Source organism: Pelobates fuscus, chromosome 1 (genome assembly GCF_036172605.1).
Source record: "Pelobates fuscus isolate aPelFus1 chromosome 1, aPelFus1.pri, whole genome shotgun sequence".
NCBI classification, from domain to species: Eukaryota; Metazoa; Chordata; class Amphibia; order Anura; family Pelobatidae; genus Pelobates; species Pelobates fuscus.
Genome location: NC_086317.1, coordinates 411,644,436 through 411,665,129, shown reverse-complemented (window position 1 = coordinate 411,665,129; position 20,694 = coordinate 411,644,436). Strand labels below are relative to the sequence as shown.

Below are 20,694 nucleotides of genomic sequence, written 5' to 3'. Positions count from 1 at the left end.
CATTTGTGTTTGTGGTGTAATATGTGTGGCTAGGGGCTGTAGAGAGTGTCTGTATGGGGGGCATAGTGTTATAGGGGATGTAGTGAGTGTGTGCATACAGGTTGTAGTGTGTGTGTATAGGTGACGTAGTGTGTGTAGGGGTTGTAGAGAGGGTGTGTAGGAGATCTAGTGTGTAAAGGACCCAGAGTGTGTATAGGAGATTGTGTGTGTGTGTGTGTGTGTGTATAGAGGATTAAGAGTGCATATAGGGTAAGGGATCTAGCGTGTATCTGGAGCGTAATGTGTGTAGTGGTGCAGTGTGAGGGGTGCTAAAGTGTGTGTGTGTGTGTGTGTATATATATATATATGTATATATATTTGGACGTATTGTATGTGTGAGGAGCGCAGTGTGTGTATATGTAAGAGGGGTGCTGTGTGTGAGGGTGTTTTTATCTGCCGTCACATTCTAGGTTTCTAATTTTCTTTGTCTGTTAACTCACTGAGGGTTATTTTATATATTATATATGTGTATATATATATATATATATATATATATATGTGTGTGTGTGTGTGTGTGTGTGAGTGAGGGTGCGGTCTATCTGAGGGTGATGTCTGTCTGAGGGTGCTGTGTGTGAGTGAGGGTGCTGTGTGTGTCTGAAGGTGATGTGTGTGTCTGAAGGTGATGTGTGTGTCTGAAGGTGATGTGTGCTGTGTGTCTGAGGGTGCTGTGTGTCTGAGGGTGCTATGTGTCTGGGTGTGCTGTGTGTCTGGGTGCGCTGAGAGTGTTTGGGTGCTGTGTGTGTCTGGGGGTGCTGTGTGTGTCTGGGGGTGCTGTGTCTGTCTGGGTGCTGTGTCTGTCTGGGTGCTGTGTGTGTCTGGGGGTGCGGTGTGTGTTTTGGTGCTGTGTGTGTCTGGGTGCTGTGTGTGTCTGGGAGGGGGTAGCCGTTCTGCCTGCGAGGAGCCTGTGAGGAGCCGTTCTGCCATGCTTCCTTCCCTGGTGGTCCAGTGGTGAGAGTGAACTCTAACCTGCAGGCTAGAGTTCACTCTCGCGAGATCTGAACATTGCCGCGGTAAGCGCGGCAACGCTCAGACCTCGTGAGAGGACCCGGCGGAGCTGCTGGATAGAGCTCCGCCGGTCCTCTCTGCTGCCTCCCTCACACCCCATAGCCGGCGGCCGCATGTTACAGTGCCTGTGGGCCGGTGAGGGAGATCTTTGATCTCCCCACCGGCCCATGGAGACACACAGCATGGCCGGCGCTCGGGTAGCGCTGGCCCTGCTGGGGCTGGCAGGGGAGATCCTGTGATCTCCCTGCCGGCCTCGGCCCCGCGGCCATCGCGGCCCTTCGGGCATTTGCCCGGTGTGCCCGATGGCCAGTCCGGGCCTGCAGACAAACACAAACACACACTGCTTCCACTACACACAAACACACTGCATCACCTACACAAACTGGTATGCCTATACACTACATTCCATAAGCACACACATTAGATCCTCTACAATAACACATAACACATGCCCTACACACTACGATCCCTGTGAGCAAATTTAATGGGTGGAACATATAGGTGGACTTATGGGTGGGCCTTATGGGCATACTCACCGTCAGGCCCTGGGGCCCAGACCTTGAGCTGTGTAAGGGGCCTCAAAAAATGGAGCTGCTTCCTGTTCTCCCAGAACATTGAATTTTGTGACCGCAGTTACAAACAGCCTCCAGAGATCCGGTTCTACACCAGACCAGTGGAGCCAGACTGCAGCTAGAGCCCATCACCATCTTCATCTGGTTGTAAGTAGGCAATCTAGTATATTATTAGTGACACTAATCTCTAATTAACCTCACATTAAAGGGACACTATAGTCCCCAGAACCACTGCAGCTTAATGAAGTGGTTCCAGTGTCTATAGCCTGTCCCTGCAGGCTTTTTAATGTAAACACAGTGTGCAGCACTGGCGTTAGTTCATATGGCAGATCATATGGGTGGGGCATTGTGATGTCACATGGGGGAGGGGGGGCAAGTTTTTCTTTTGCCTAGGGCGGCAAAAATCCTTGCACCGGCCCTGCTTATCAGAACCTATGATGAACTTTGATGAACATGTCATTAACATTCCATCACTGACAGGGCACTGAGAAATACTGAAATTAAACTGGATTTACTGCATGTTTTGCTGATATAAAAGCTCCAGTGTACAAAAGCCTGATGCTACGGCTCCATAATTTTTAATTTGGCAGCAGACAAACAAGCTGGAGCAGAAATCCCACTGTGAAATCCCTTGTCGAACCCTGAAAACAAGGGACATAAATCAAAATTATAATTTGATTCATAAATCTAATTAAAATTAGAATTCTGATAAATAGTGAATGGAAATAAAATGGGTTTTAGTTATCGTCCCTTTAACAGGTTATTAACAAGTGATGGGACTGAACGCTGAAGCAAACAGAAAGCAAAATAAATGCTCAGAACAGTACACTAATTATGGAATAACATTTGCAAATGCGTTGACAGATGTAAACGTTATCGTATTTGGCTTCTAACATCATTAACATTGTAGTGTGCTGCTTCGGAAGGGAAAAATTATCAGATCTCCAGCCCCAGTCCAATTGAGCGTGCTAAAGTCAAAACTGCTCAAACCAAGCAGGAGATTTAAAAGGCTGCATGTAGTATGAACAGAGCAGTAACACTGAAAATATCCAACTGGAATCCAGTTATATCTATGGATCGCAGATTCCTGGCTGCCATTGACTGGTCCCATTTATTGGCCCGTTATTAGTCCTATACTATAAAAAAGAGATCTAATTGTTTGTGGTTTAGAGATGTAAATATCTTCAGATAAGAGATAAATGATTAATGATTCCTTTAATTTGTATATTATATATTTATAAAAATGTTTTAACAGGATAGATATATTGAGATGTCCTGGGTCTTTGTCCACAAAATGTTGCATTGTTACAATAGGATTCAATATTAGAAAAATACAATATACAAACTATATATTTATACACACATATATAAATTTAATACAGGTAATAAATTGATTCAATCATGACAGGTGCATTCTGTGCTGAGCTATATTGCCATAGATCTCTCAATTCGGAACTTCGGCAGTTCGGTTCGATTCGGCACTTCCGAAATTCGGAACTTTAGCAATTCGGGGCTTCGGCAATTCGGTTTGATTTGGGACTTCTGAAATGTAGGACTTTGGCAATTTGTCAATTCCCTAACCCTACCCTCAACGCGAACCCGAACTCTATCTCCAACCCTTACCCTATCCGCAACCCCAACCTTAACCCTACCCCAAACCCCTACCCACCACAACAACTTACACTAGGATTAGGGTTGGGGTAGGGTTAGGGGTAGGGATAGGGGTAAGGTTAGGGTTAGATTCCTGTCATTATTCCCGTAATTTTCTCTCCCTCTCTTGTTTTGCCACTTTTCAGAAATCTGAAGCACTTTAGCACTTCCGAAATTCGGCACTTCGGCAATTTGGTTCGGATCAGCACTTCGCAAATTTGGCCAAATTGACATTTGGAACTAAACGAATTGCACATGTCTAACAACTACCTATGCCGATCGACATACCTTTCGATGTTGGGAGGTATGGTGGGAATGGACTGCATTAAGTGTGTGAAGTGCACGGTCAGTGCAGCTTTAATTTACACCTCCAGTAGCCATGATTGTCTAAGGTTAAATAATTTTTCATACAATGTGGGAATTTAAAAATGGTGAACATTTTTAAGTGAGCATATTTTAAAATTTTCATTGATGCAATATTTTATCGATTATTGTTTCAATTATAAAACATAATCACTGAGGTTTTCTGTATATTTATTACTTGTGTTGTGCAGTTACAAAAATGCTAATTAATATCAGCATTAAATAAGCATTAGAGAAGTTGATCAATGCAATCTAGCTGCCATTGTAAAGATGCATCGTCACATTTTATGATTACGCCAGAAAGTACGCAAGATAAGGAAAATAAAGGATCACGGAAAAAAAACAGTAAAAGAAGAGAATCATAGACAGATTAAAACAAATAAGATTACTGTAACCTTGCTGAGAGACGAGAGTCCATCGCAGAGGAACGTGAAGTAAACACGGTAACATGAAATAAACTCGATTACATGAAATAAACTAAAGCTGTACAGGTCACAGTCCAATATCAACATAACTGATATCCAGTCTAGTCTCACACCTAAACCCATCTATATAGTAGGAATAGTAATACAATTACAAATAATGCACAGACGTTACCCAGCAGTGTTTATTTTGTGTACCATTCATCTCAAACCCGGTAACAAGCCAGAATGCATTATCACATCACCGGATTTATTAAGCTTTTTGCTTTCATTTAAATTGCATGATGTACACTCAGAAAAAGACAGATGCATTAGCAGACTGCAGCGTATAGTTTGCCTAGCCCAGTGGCTTTAGCACAGCCATAGGACTGGCGTTACATTTTTATTATTATTATTTTATTATTTATATAGCACCATCAGATTCCGTAGCGCTGTACAAAGGGTGGACTAACAGACATTTAATTGTAACCAGACAACTCGACGTACTGGAACAGAGAGGTGGAGGGCCCTGCTCAATAAATTACATTTTAGAGGGAGTTGGGTATAGTGATACAAAGGGTAAAAGTAGGGGTACGAAGTAAGTTGTTAGAAAAGTATTCACTGAGGGCTTAATAGGTAATTTTTGACAGTTGCAGGAGAGGAGTCATGGAGGGTGGGGGATGAAAACCTGCTAACAGTTTAATTGATATGCTTTCTTGAAGAAGTGAGTTTTCAATGATTTTTTGAATGAGTGGAGACTGGGTTAAATTCTTATGGAGGAGGTAAGGGAGTTCATACTCACATTATGCCTATTATTAAAGGAAGACTATAGTGTTAGGAAAACAAATGTATATTCCTAACGCTATAGTGCCCTGCTAAATGTTTAGGCCCCCAGCCCCAGTTTGTAAGGAGCTATTTGAAGTTCATTTACCTTTTCTCAAATGTCGCACTACTCTGTATGTGGCTGGGCCTGCCTCCTTATCGAGATCACTGAGAACGGTGATCTCAGCCAATCAAATGCTTTCTGTCTCATAGGACAAAAATTGTGAGGCTAGTGCACATATGCGGCAATACTCTGTGCTGCACCAATAGGATGGTAAAAGATTTGCTCTGCTATTTTGTTGAGTGACAGTCTCTAGAATTCAGACTTCCCCTCCAGATGTTGCTGAACTACAACTCCCATGATTCTATGAATGAAATAGGCTGAGAATCATGGGAGTTGTAGTTCAGCAACATATGGAGGGCCGGAGTTTGGGGAAGCCTGCTCTAGATGCATCTAAACCCTGCAATGTAAACATTGTTGTTTTGCAGAACGGTAATGTTTTGCACTGCAGTAACAAAACCAGAGGGGATTCGGCACCCAAACCATTAAGACCGTTCAGATGAAGTGGTCTGGGTGACAATAGTGTCCATTTAAACATAAAATAAATATTAATCAGCACAATATTTTAAATCAAATATTGAATAAGTCAATTTAGTGTTGCAGACCCAATATTTTTAACTCCCTTAACAAAAATGTAAATGTCTGCAGTGACCTCTGGTGGTTGATAATAAAACATCTGCATTTGCACCTGTCGTTTGTAAATACCATATAAATTCAGTGGGTGCCTGAATGGAGACATGTTATTTTTATCGATAGAATATATATGTATATATAAGACATGTAACCACACATAGCTTACACCGGTATATGGACAAATAGACAGACAGATATATAAATAGCTGATCATCTAAATGATAAACATAATAAACAAAGCTGTTTTAATAACTTTGCAAAAGGAAATTGACATTGCTCGGTGTGCTTATTTGCATAATGTATGCAATTCTAGGAGAAATCTGTCAGGGCTGCTGTGTCTGGGTATAAACTGATTAAGAAATGTTGATGCTAAACAAGAGTACTTTTCAGTAGTAATTTCAATTGGCAGATCATGTATTACTTGAACAATATGGCAAAACACTGCGAATCATGAGGCCCGGTTGTTGGGCAGACCAATGTCTATGCTGGTGTGGATGGAAACACCCTGGAGTGTGAAATTGGCCACTACTCACCCAATGCTTGCTGCAACACTTTGCGAGTGGCATTCCTCAAGGGCAAGGTTGGAGCTCTCCACCTTTCCATTCCTATTGCTCCCCTTGTTAATCAATGCTGCACCTCCAGGCCTTCCCCTCAGACCTGGGGGTGCAGGCTAATGCAAATAGTCAAGTCTGACATCTTTTTAATGGGAGAGATCTAACAGCAGCTGACATTAATGGAGCAATTCCATTACAAGCAACTTAACTGGGAGGGTATCCCACAACAACCTCTCCTTTTTAAAGAGTCTACTACCTTTAAGACCATAATCTAATGACCCAGACCCACTGGAACATGCGACTAAGATCCTGTATTCTATGCTTCAACAGCAGTCAAGAGCCCCTAGTCCCACATTTTTTGGGTGATAGGAGGAGGCCTTAGGCAGGACACTTACGTCACCACCATACAATGGCAGAAAATCTGACCCTACTCTGTGCTATCACATACAGATTTCAAGATTCTGACCCTTTGGTATAGATCTCCTCAGCTACTGTACGCTATAGACGATGCCAACTCAAACCAATGTTGGAGATGTCTAAGTGCAGATGGTACTTACCTGCATATCTAGTGGGACTGTCCCCCTGTACAAATCCAGAAGCTTATAATTAAGTTCTCTGACAGGCCCTCATCACCGCAAACCAACCTTATGTCACTTCACCATACCATAGTTAAAACCTCTGTGTACAAAAATCGATGACTATATGGAACCTAAATGTAACTAAAAGTCTGATCCCACTCTATTGGAAGTAAATTATCACGCCAACCCTCAATATCTGGTTCAGATGTAAGGAAGAATCGCGTTCTATAGAGTAATTTTATTAAAGACACGGAGGCTCCTATTATGCTTCTCTTTCTTTAATTCTCCCTCAGCAGCGAAGAGAGATATATGCAAAAGAGATAAAAAAGAACAAATAACAAGCATATTGACAGTGCTATCATGGGTATCCACCCCCTTAGTATATAAGGTGTAGCACTTCCTGTTTCTTCCTCTTTCTTCGCTGCTCCCTCAGATAAGTACACTCTATTTTTATTTATGGTGTGCTCTGGTGGGTTTTTTAGCTTGTGACATCTTGTATTGATTTAATATACTGTTGGGATATTCTCTTCCCGTTATCCCTTTATCCCACCTTTACATAATTTTACTTGTATATTTCATTTATTATTTCATTTATTATTATTTACTAAGATATTTTATTGTGCTGTTACCTTTCACTGTGTGACCGGGCTGCCCGCAGTTCGCCCTCTGGGCGCTGCCGTTTTTTCTTTCCCCTCGCCCCCCCTCCGGGTGGGGCTCTCCCCCCGGTCACACACTACCGGGTTTCGCCGGCGGGGCTCGTCTAACACCCCCGCGGCGCTTCCCGGCACTATTTCCGTTGCCGCCGGCCGGATCTACTTTATCCGCGCGGCGGTTTCATTTCCCGCCGCTCGCGAGTGGCGCGCATGCGCAGTTTGCTCGCGGCGGCCATTTTTTCGGTTTCCGTCGCCGATTAAGGCGGCGGCCATTTTCTGTAGCGTGTTTCACGGATTTTGTTCCTCTCACACGCTGGTTTTCGTTGCTCTCTCATCCTCCATCTCACTATCCTTCCCATCCTGTATCTGGGTTAATCAATCCTGATACTGCCTGTCACTCATATTTCGTTTATTATTTTCCTTACTTGCACTCATTATCCACCATGCAATCTGGTGATAAGTTCCCTGGCAAACTTAGCCCACCTATGGCCAATACTAATACTGACCCCCAGGTTGACCCTGGACTGATGGGCTCAGAAGAATTTCAATGCCTCCTGGACACCACCATGTCCAACTCTATCTCAAAGGCCATATCATCGGCCATGGGCGCTATGTCCTCTACCATATCAGACTCCATTGCACTTGCACTCAGGCAAGTACAGCCTCAATCTGCCCCGGCCTTGGCCCAGGCCCCCCCTGTAGGGACACTACCGGGGCGCAAATCATTGGGCAAACGCAAACACTCACAGGACCCCCCCCCACGCAGGTTGAACCTGCTCTGATTGACATGCCTCAGGCTGTCCAAGATGGCGCGCAACAACCGCGCAGTAGAGCTTCTGGGAGAGCTACGGCTACCAGAGACTGGAAACGGGCAAGAGCCCAAGATATTATGTCTGACTCAGACGAGGAGGGGGATGAGGGGTCTGACGTCCCGTACTCAGACCCGTACGAGGACGAGCTCTCAGAGGGTGAAAGCCTCCAGGGAAAACAATTCCCTTTAACGCCAACACGTGCCTTGGCACATTCAGGGACGACCGGGGCAGATACTGAACACGACCCTAAAGAGGTTCCGCTTTTCGACCCGGACAACCTGAGACACCCACGCTCTGCTGAGTGGGAACCCTCCGAACATATCGCCCAATATCTGGCCCTCAGGGTGCGTAAGTCCCTCTCTCAAGAGGGCCGTAATAAATTGAGAGCAGAATGCCCCCGACCCATAATTCCTGATGCTGTGGCAAAAACCCCAGAAGTGGACCCCCAGATAGCCCAGTTTCTGGCCAAGACAGGGTGGAAACCTAAAAGGGGACTAGACTATTCCCTCCGTAACTGTCAGGACAAGTTCCTCGACACCCTGGGTCCCGTTACGAAACTTTATGAGATGCTGGAGGCAGCTCAGTCGGGTGAGGCATCATTAGACTTTGAGGTGGCATTTGGCTGGCTCCAACGCCTGGTCTGCATGATCGGCAACGCCAATACCGCCATGTCCACGGAGCGCAGGAAGGCTATCCTGCTGAAAATTGAGCCTAAACTGGCTAGCATGGCCTCCTCTGAACCAGGGGCCGCAGCTAAGGGTCTGCTATTTGGCGACTCCTTCGTCAAGGATCTGGGCTCCTATGTAAAAACCTTCACAGCCCTTGACAAAGCCCAGTCATCTATAAAGAGGGTCTTCCACCAAAAGGTTTTCGGTGGGGCCGGGAGAGGTAGGAGCCGTCTACCCGGCCGCAACCCCCGAGGTTTCTCCAGACCGGGCAGAGGCTCCTTCAACACACAGAGGCAGAACCAGGAGCGTTCCTATACACCATTCTTCCCCTCTCGAGGAAGGGCTTAGAATGCCCGCGGCGGCAGAGGTACAACCCCAGGAAAACGCCCTTATGGTGAGTACGATTTTTCCCCATTTTTCCCATATAAATGTGGGGGGCAGGTTGGCTTTGTTCACTCAGACTTGGGCCACTATCACATCCGACAGCTGGGTGTTACAGACTGTAGAGGGTTACCACCTAGAACTGACGGGTCTTCCCTTTCAGGACTCCCCTCCCAGGGTACCACACATGCCACAGTCACACCGCGACCTCATCTCCGCAGAGATAGAGGTCCTTCACAACAAAAATGCCATAGAGGAAATCCCTCTAGATACCCCAGGTTTTGTAAGCAACCTGTTTTTGGTACCAAAGAAAGGCGGGGGTGTCCGCCCGGTTATCAACCTAAGACCCCTCAATGCCTTTATCCGATACCATCATTTCAAAATGGAGGGCTTACACTGCCTCCGAGACCTCCTTCTCCCAGGAGACTGGATGGTGAAACTCGATCTGCAAGATGCGTATCTTACGATCCCGATAACTCCTACACACAGGAACCTATTACAGTTCCAATGGGACACAAGGAAGTGGCGCTTCCGCTGCCTTCCCTTTGGTCTATCCTCCGCCCCCTGGTGCTTTACGAAAGACAACTAGCCCGAGTAATCGGATTACTAGCGGCCTCCATACAGGCGATCTTCCCGGGACCACTCCACTATCGGGCGTTACAGCGCCTGAAAGCTTCTTGCCTACGGAACGGGCAGTCGTACGAGTCCAACATCACTCTAGACGAGGAATCCAAGGAGGAATTGGACTGGTGGTTGACCCACATGGAAGCATGGAACGGACGAGCGATCTTCGGTTCCACTCCGGATATAATAATAGAGTCGGATGCGAGCTTACATGGCTGGGGCGCGCGCTGCGGCTCCATCTCCACAGGAGGCAGATGGTCAGTAGACGAATCCTTCCTCCACATAAACTCACTGGAACTACTGGCAGCCTCATTTGCCATACGCAGCCTCACTCCCAGGAGCGTCTCTTGCTCAATCCTCCTCAAGTTGGACAATATCTCGGCGGTCAGGTACATAAACCATCTGGGAGGTACCAAATCACGCATCCTGGCGGTTTTAGCTCGAGACTTCTGGCATTACTGCTTACAAAACAATGTGTCGGTGACCGCGGAGCACATACCAGGCCTAGACAATTACGCCGCGGACTGGAACTCCAGATACCTGAGGGATCTGGGGGATTGGAGACTTCAACCGAAGGTCTTTTCCAAGATCGCACGGCTATGGGGTCCATTGAGTGTGGATCTCTTTGCATCCAGACTGAACACACAACTTCCTCAATTTTTCAGCTGGCGACCGGATCCGGAAGCCTTGGCAACAGATGCTTTTCTTCAAGACTGGACCGGGGGACGAGCATACGCCTTTCCCCCGTTCAACCTGATTGCTCGGACTCTGGCGTACATCCGACGGTTCAAAGCAACAGTAGTTTTGATAACACCATGCTGGAGATCTCAACCCTGGTTCCCTCACCTTCTGGAAATGGCAATCGATTTCCCACATCTACTGCCGGATCACACGTCCCTGTTAACCAATCCGGATGGGGAGAACCACGACCTGATAGAACGGGGAGTACTCCGTCTCATGGCATGGCTCCTTTCAGGGGAACGCATGGGCACCAGGAACTCGGCGCACATATGCTGCGGCATGGAGAGTTTGGTCCGATTGGTGCCTGGAGAAATCAGTGGATCCCATATCAGCTCCTGTGAAGACAGTACTAGACTTTCTCACTCATTTATTCGAATCGGGCAAGGCGTTCCGTACAGTCAACATCTACAGATCGGCTATCTCGGCTGGTCACGATAATGTAGACGGAAGTCCTCTCGGACAGAACCCCCTGATCTGTCGCCTGCTCAAAGGCATACGTTTTGCACGGCCTCCAAAATCCAGATACGGGTCCTTTTGGGATGTCAACATTGTGTTCAAATTCTTAGAAGAGTGGCCCGACAACTCGGCACTATCACTTAAACATTTGTCTGCTAAATTGCTCATGATTTTATGCTTACTATCCTGTAAACGAGTATCAGATGTACGAGCCTTAGACTGGCAAGCCCGCACATTCACCCCGGAGGGGGTGTCATTTGATATTTCACGAAGAACTAAATCAGCGACTAAGCATGTTTTCTATCCACGCCTCCCGAACCAACAGAAGCTGTGCCCAGTACTGTGCTTGAAAGAATACGAATCCCGTACTTCTTCCCTCCGACCACCAAACGAAGGCCCGTTGTTTATTTCTCTGAAGAGACCGCACCTCCCGGTATCTACACCTACGCTTGCCCGTTGGGCCAAGTGGTTATTAGCTTCAGCAGGGATAGACGTAACAGTTTTCTCGGCCCTCTCGGTGAGAGGCGCTATGGCTTCTAAAGCATCGACGATAGGATGTCGATTAGAGGATATCCTGAAGGCCGCAGACTGGTCTACGGAATCCACATTCCGGAATTTCTACTTTAAACCAATCCAACATTTTTCGGAAAGAGTTATTGCTCAGCTTTGAAAGAGCATAATAGGAGCCTCCGTGTCTTTAATAAAATTCCTAGATTTTACTATTAACATGACGTAAAGTCATGATTTTATTAAAGACACGGAGGCGAGTATTATTCCCTTCCCGCCCTCCCTGGGTGGAGGGATTGGATTTGCAAGGATATCGACCTCAAGCGGATGTAACCGTAAGTTCAACTGCCTTTTACAGGTTTTTCCTACATCCTTCAGGTAAGTGGCTCTACGTGCTACTGTGGACATAATCTGATAGATATCTTATGTTTGACGTCATGACGATAATGCTGTACACATTAATTATAACTGTTGTGGGGGTATATGATACAACCAGTCATCAACCGAATATTACCATATTTTCTCCTTTCATTTTAGCCTGAATTATACTGTCATGGTGTTGAAGTACCGTTACTAAGTTCTACAGTCCATCATCAAAGAATGGAATTTTGACTACCGCCCACTGTTCCTGTTCGGGCCAAGTTTATCGTTCAGTTATGGATCTGGTCTTCGGATCGCAGAAGAAAGAGGAAGAAACAGGAAGTGCTACACCTTATATACTAAGGGGGTGGATACCCATGATAGCACTGTCAATATGCTTATGTTATTTGTTCTTTTTTATCTCTTTTGCATATATCTCTCTTCGCTGCTGAGGGAGAATTAAAGAAAGAGAAGCATAATACTCGCCTCCGTGTCTTTAATAAAATCATGACTTTACGTCATGTTAATAGTAAAATCTAGGAATTGATATTCAACTCATAGGGGCGTAGTCAGGTTTACCAGGCCATCAGGTTAAGCACGGTAATGGGTGGGTGAGACAGGCCAAAATGAGGGATAAGAGTGAGTGACTACTAATGTGGACATTTACATTTGAGTCTGGAGGGGAGGGAGAGTAGATGGAGTGAATCAGTGGCAATGCTGCAGGTGCTACCAGGGAATAAACCCACCTACCCCCTAATGTCTTCGGACAATAAGAAGGGAACCATCACAGCTCAATTAAACTATGTTGGGGATCTGCTGCACACTAGAAAACGGGTTTAAACCACTGGTATTTGTTGTCTCATCAGAGGATCAGCCTCAACATTTCTAGGTTTTTATAAGAAGAAGGGAGATGACCTGCACCACAGTTCGAACGTATCTCCTAATGTGACACATAATCAAACTTTTGTCAGAAAAAGCTCAATATTTACCTACCAGTTTGATTTAACCTGATTGTTTGAATAGAATTGCTCTGACACCTGATTATGATTTTTGTTCTGGAAAGTTCTCTATTTCTCAATGTATTTGACTAAAACGGATTGCATGAATATTATACTGAATAGAAAACACGGATATTTGTACAACTTTTTTTATGACCTGGCAATGTATGTTTTATCTGGAAAACTTTAAGAAAATATGATATACAAAAAAACAAACCAGAAACACTATGAATCATGAAATCTGTAAGTCTTTTATCTGTCTCCTCTTACTAATATAATGGACAAAAGGTTGGGAGAGAAATAAGTACACATTTCAGACTCTTTGATTAATTTGAGTTATACTCCTGGACAGATGCTATTTGCAATTGCCACTACTATAGTGAATTGCTGGGAGAGGGCCTTAGGGGAAAGTGAGATTCTGTCTCCCCTGCTCCTCTCCCGGCATATCATTAGCAAGAAAGGGGATGAATTAAGCACGGCTACCACAAATACTAGTCTTTGAGTGCAACTCCGACCAATTTCAGTATGAGACCAGGACATGTCTCAATGCCACCTTAAGATTAAATTAACAATGACCATAGCCCTAAACCTAACCTACAATTTTTTATATACCATAGGAGGGGAAAAAATGTCTTCTGGGGGTTCTGGGAACATTATAATATACCACAAGACCTAGGTTAAATACACAAACAGAAAAATAAACAAAAATAGGATATATATATTGTACAGCGCTGCAGAATTTGTTGACATAGAAACATAGGATGTGACGGCAGATAAGAACCGTTTGGCCGTTTGGCCCATCTAGTCTGCCCAATTTTCTAAATACTTTCATTGGTCCCTGGCCTTATCTTATAGTTAGGATAACCTTATGCCTATCCCACGCATGCCTAAACTCCTTCACTGTGTTAACCTCTACCACCTCAGCTGGAAGGCTATGCCATGCATCCACTACCCTCTCAGTAAAGTAATAGTTCCTGATATCATTTTTTAATCTTTGCCCCTCTAATTTAAGACTATGTCCTTTTGTTGTGGTAGTTTTTCTTCTTTTAAATATAGTCTCCTCCTTTACTGTGTTGATTCCCTTTATGTATTTAAATGTTTCTATCATATCCAGGGCCATCTTTAATATTGATTGGACCCCGGGCCCTGCCGCTGCCACCTCCCCCCTCATTCCCTGGCATGCAATCAAGCCCTCCACACCAACACAGTGACAGACTAAAGTAGAAATAGTCCTGGTGCAAGAATTTGTTTGGGCTCCCCTATCGCAAGGGTGGCCAGAAGGTAGATTCAACAATGCTTTGACAGCTGGGGCTCTACCATTTTCCCATGCTTGCAGGGTTGTATTTAGCACTGAGCCGTATTGGTGTGTTTGAATGTAAGCATGTTTTTATATGGAGTATGTTTGTGTGAATGTAGGCGTGTGTTTGTATGTGGTGTTTGAATGCAAGCATGCATTTATGTGTAGTGTTGTTTTTTAAATGTAGGGGTGTGCTTATATATTATTGGTATTTAACACCAAGATGTGTGTGTTTGTATGTAGTGTTGATGTTTCAATGCAGGAGTGTGTTTGTATGTAGTGTTGAAGTTTGAATTCAGTGGTGTATTTGTATGTAGTGTTTGTGTATCAATGCTTAGATGTATGCACATATGCACATACACTGCCACACACACACTGTGATACTCATACACACTGACACACTGAAACACACGCAGATACACAGATATACACACTGACACACTTGTAGATACAGACAAACAGATACACAACCTGACACACATGCAGATGCTCAGACACACAGACATACACACTGACAACATACAGATACACACATAAAGATGCACACACACATACAGATACACAGACACATATACTGTCAGACACACGAACACAGACACATACACTGACAAACATACTGATACAAACATACACTGACTATGCCAGGGACGTTTTAGCCGCAACGCAAACAAGGCATTTGCCTTGGGCGGCATTTTCCAGGGGGCGGCAAAAAAGCTGCCCCCAAATGCCCAGGGCAAATGACTTGTTAGCCTTGCATCTAACAGTCCAGCCAGGCGGGCGGCTATGTGAAAATCCGTGTGGGCGGCGCTGGCGAGGGAGCACTTCCCCCTGAGCTCTCTGCTCAGCTCCCTCACGCGCCGCCCGCAGAGTGATTCTGGGAGCCGGAATATGATGTCATATTACGGCTCCCAGAATCACTCTGCAGGCGGCGCGCTATAGAGCTGAGCAGAGCGCTCAGGGGAAAGTGCTCCCTCGCCAGCGCCGCCCGACCGACCGCCAGCAGCCACTGGACCACCAGGGAGAGGAAGAACTTTAATTAAAAAAAAAAAAAAAACACTAGTGTGTGTGTTAGTGAGTGAGTGTGTGTGTGTGTGTGTGTTAGTGAGTGTGAGTGTGAGTGTGTTAGTGAGTGAGTGTGTGTGTGTGTGTGTTAGTGAGTGTGTGTGTTAGTGAGTGAGTGTGTGTGTGTTAGTGAGTGTGTTAGTGAGTGAGTGTGTGTGTGTGTGCGTGTGTGTGTTAGTGAGTGTGTGTGTGTGTGTTAGTGAGTGTGTGTGTTAGTGAGTGTGTGTGTGTGTTAGTGAGTGTGTGTGTTAGTGAGTGAGTGTGTGTGTTAGTGAGTGTGTGTGTCTGTTAGTGAGTGTGTGTGTCTGTTAGTGAGTGTGTGTCTGTGTGTGTTAGTGAGTGAGTGTGTGTGTGTGTTAGTGAGTGTGTGTGTGTTAGTGAGTGAGTGTCTGTTAGTGAGTGTGTGTATGTCAGGGAGTGTGTCTATTAGGAAGTGTGTTACTATGTGCGTGTCTGTTAGTGAATGTGTGTGTGTCTGCTAGTGACTGCATGTGTCTGTTAGTGAGTGTGTGTGTATTTAGAAGGCGGGGCAGGGAGGAAGGGTGGGGTGGTGCGGAGGGGGGGGGGTGCAAGTTTTGTCCTGCCTAGGGCAGCACAAAACCAGGATACACCACTGGACTATGCGTATGTGTATGTGTATCTGACACACATGCAGATACACAGATACACACACTGACAACACACAGATACACTGACACATATGCTATCAGACATACTGACACACAGACACATGCATCGGCACACATACTGACATACACAAATACATACACTGACAGACATACTGACACATATACATTACATACACTGAAAGACATACTGACACACACACACACACACACACACAGACACAAACACTGATAGACATACTGACACACAAACAGACATACTGGCCCTCACACACATTCACATATAGTGACATAAATACTAACACACAGACAGACATACTGACAAACAGATATACATGTAAATTTACACTTTTAAACCCGACCTTTCAGTTTCATACTTGGGGTCCAGTGTGGTGCTGGAGGCTGATGGGAGGGAGGAGTCCCCTTCCTCACTGCCTCCTTCTCCTCCTCCCTCCCGCACGACTCATCTATATGGGAGGAAGTGACTCGCGGCTGTCACTTCCTCCCAGGCGGCTGCTGGTCGCGCTGTTTGTAGTGCGTGACCAGGCCCCTGATAAAAACAAGTCCACCGGGTGGCCCTAAGTGCATGGGCTACCCGGTGGCCCTACTTAGTGTGTGGGTCCCCGGCTGGCGGCAATGGGGGGGGGGGGGGATTCTTGAGGGCCGCAGGGTCCATGGGGCAGCTGCTTTGGGCCACCTGTAGTCACTGGGGCCGGGGCAGCGGCCCTGTTTGCCCCGCATTAAAGACGGCCCTGATCATATCCCCCGTCTCGTCTTTCCTCCAAGCTATACACATTAAGATTGACTCTTTATAAATAATAATAATGAAAATAATACATACAAATATACAAAAACTAAAATAATTCAGCACTCATGAGACATAAAATTGAACTTTTATTCATCAGGTCTAAAAATAAATATCAACATTTCATTTTTGTGATCATAAACCAAGTAGTGTTGTTCCCTTTTTAATTATGATTAGCTAAGGTTGTGTTTGCAATACACATATACTATAAACAGTATTGCATTACATACATGACATCTATACACAATATATATGTATATTTACACAAAATAAAATGTTATATTCACAACGCAATTTTAAAAATACACGCATAGTGCTAAAATGCTCTTAATGGTGCACAACATATTGCAGTGTCTCATTGATAAACAAACGTTTCCTTTGCATACATCATGCCCTGTGTCACATGGCTACATCACCATCTTCATTGCAGAGCACATTTTAAAAAGTCACTCTCTAACCACCAACGCTGTAGCTGATTTTGAACAGGGCATGACATATCATTGGGTTATGTGGTAGAACTCAGGGATTTAACTGGCTACTATTTTTTATTTTATTATTATTTTTTATTTATTTTATATTTTTGTTGTGCAGGTAGTGCCTGTCTTGCCACAACAGCATTCACAGGCTCAATCAACATTGTTAAACAGAGATTGTGACATGTTTTGCTTGCACAGTTTTGGAACTGGCTTCTATTTAACAGCACCTGTTCAGTACATATACTCCCAATTAAAACAAAAGTATGCATTTTTTCATTGGGTATATCTAAAACAACTTGCAAAACCTGCAGATCTCTTGTCTGAAAACCTGAAACCATGCCCATACTTTCTGTGGCTGTCCAATCACAGACTTCCGAATGCAGCTCAATGAGATGTGTTTGCAAGGCAGACAAGTGCTCTGAGCAATGACTGCATCTTGAGTCTAGCTCCACTGAGCTAACCAAACCAGGAAGTAACAGGACTGGTTGCCTGCTTGACTTCCATGGGGGTGTAACAATGTTAATTTATAAAAGAGCTAAAATATATTTAAATACACACCTTTTTTTAAATGAAAAAAAAAAGACAATACAGCAAGCTAAGGTGCTTTATGGATCTGGAGTATCCCTCTTTGCTGCCTATAAAATCATATACAGTATACAACAAACTATTCAAAATGTGCCTTTTCTCACAATTTAACAGTTTTTAAATACAAAGGAGTACGCTAGAGTATAACAGAACAATAACAAAACAAGTAATAATAAAATTAGAATTGGGTCAGTTCTAACTAATAATAAAAATAGAACTGAACGAAAATAAAACAAAGTAGAAAACAAAAAACTATATTCAGAAGTAACTGTAAAAGAAAAATGCTAAGGATACAGTGTGTTACTACCACGCACATGGTTTTATCCAGAAAAGTTACCTCTAGATGGCTGCACAGACCCGAGCTTGCTTCTTTCTTTGAATGTCCTGAGGTCAGTTACACTCCTGGAAGTTTTAAAACACAGGTCTGGTAGTTCACACTCTGATCGCAAGGTGTTAGTCTCATACACGGTGCTCTGGACTCTGTGCAAGTGACTTGTGACTTCCTAATTGTGCATGCTCCAGGATCAGTCTGTGCCACAGGCTCTGTGAAGTTTCCCAGGGTCTCCTGCTGTGTTCCCTTCTCAGCATATGAAGACAAGTATTAGGTGTCCCAGAGGGTCAAAGGCTATGGAGTGGGGGAATTTTTTGATCCCAGCTGACATGACAGTTGTGAGGGCAGAAGGGTCAGAGAAGGAGCTTGTGTGCTTGCTATAGCCGAGGTTCCCCTTTGCCTGTTTAAGCATATTCCAGGAAGACTTTCGCTGACACTTGTAAAACTATCCCTGAAACATGGGTTAGCAAACAGCAGTCACGGGAGGGAGAGAGGACCAGACACGCGGGACTTTTAAACCATGAATCGTCTTCTATGTACCCAATTTACTGCTGAAATGCTTTGATGTTGTTTAACGGTCACATTTTCTCATAATACCTGCCATTTCTTAATGTCTACTGGTAGGATGGATTAAGAAACTGTCACTTGCAGAGAAAGGTTTGGACACACTATATGGTGCTTTCTGGAAAGATCTGTGCGTTATCATACAATATATATATATATATATATATATATATATATATATATACACACACAGGTGATCAGGGCCGCCATCAGAAATTGCGGGGCCCCTAACACAGCTCAAGGTCTGGGCCCCCAGGTGCCCGCCTCCAAGCTCGCTTTCAAATCCCGCCCACAGGAATACACACACACAGACACACACACAGAAAGATACAGACATACACACATAGACACATACACACACACACACACTGACATACAGACACACACACTGACGTACATACATACTCACATACTGACACACACACATACATACAAACATACAGACATGCAAACTGACATACAGACATACAAACAGACATACATACACATAAATACATACTGACATACATACATAATGGCATACATACACATACATACTGATATACATACATACAGACATACACACACAGATAGATATATATACATACACAGATACATACATGCATACTGACATACACACACACAGACATATATACATACTGACATACAGATAGACACATACACACAGACATACATGCATACTGACATACGTACACACATACATACTGACACACACAGACATACATACTGACACACAGACATACATACACACAGACATACATACTGACAAACAAACATACATACAGACATATATACATACTGACACACACACACACACACACACACACAGACATACTGACAAACAGACATACATGCATACTGACATACATACTTGCAGACACATACACAGACATACATACTGACAAACAAACATTCATACAGACATATATACATACTGACATACACACACATACATACTGACATACACACAGACATACATACACACAGACACACACTGACATACAGACACACACACTGACGTACATACATACTCACATACTGACACACACACATACATACAAACATACAGACATACAAACCAACATACAGACATACAAACAGACATACAGACATACAAACAGACATACATACACATAAATACATACTGACATACATACATAATGGCATACATACACATACATACTGATATACATACATACAGACATACACACACAGATAGATATATACATACACAGATACATACATGCATACTGACATACACACACACAGACATATATACATACTGACATACAGATAGACACATACACACAGACATACATGCATACTGACATACGTACACACATGCATACTGACACACACACACACACACACACACACAGACATACATACTGACACACAGACATACATACACACAGACATACATACTGACAAACAAACATACATACAGACATATATACATACTGACACACACACACACACAGACATACTGACAAACAGACATACATGCATACTGACATACATACTTGCAGACACATACACAGACATACATACTGACAAACAAACATTCATACAGACATATATACATACTGACATACACACACATACATACTGACATACACACAGACATACATACACACAGACATACTGACACACTCACAGACATATATACATACTGACATACACACACACAGACATACATACTTGCAGACACACACAGAGACATACTGACAAACTCACAGACATACACACACACATACATACTTGCAGACACACACACATACAGACATATATACATACTGACATACACACAGACATACATGCATACTGACATACACACACAGACATACATACTTGCAGACACATATACAGACATACAGACATATATACATACTGACATACACACAGACATACATGCACACTGACACACACACAGACATACATGCATACTGACACACACACACACACACACAGACATACTGACACACAGACATATATACATACTGACATACACACACACAGACATACAAACATACTTGCAGATACATACATATACACACACACACTTCATTT

General features: G+C 44.0%; 1 protein-coding gene across 3 annotated transcripts in view; it reads right to left on the bottom strand.

Annotated features, from left to right (window-relative positions):
• The window catches only part of ZNF385A (zinc finger protein 385A), a 288,914-nt gene extending 270,627 nt beyond the window's left edge, over positions 1 to 18,287 (bottom strand). The window contains exon 1 of one of the 3 annotated variants that reach the window (XM_063428400.1): positions 18,067 to 18,287. Coding sequence is in view for 1 of the 3 variants with exons in the window: in XM_063428381.1 (XP_063284451.1) it covers positions 18,044 to 18,045 (2 nt within the window). In the remaining 2 variants the exon portion in view is untranslated. Of the gene's footprint in view, positions 1 to 18,043 lie in introns of all 3 variants that reach the window. The other 2 variants (XM_063428391.1, XM_063428381.1) reach the window with 2 other exon arrangements.
• Positions 18,288 to 20,694: the final 2,407 nt, after the last annotated feature.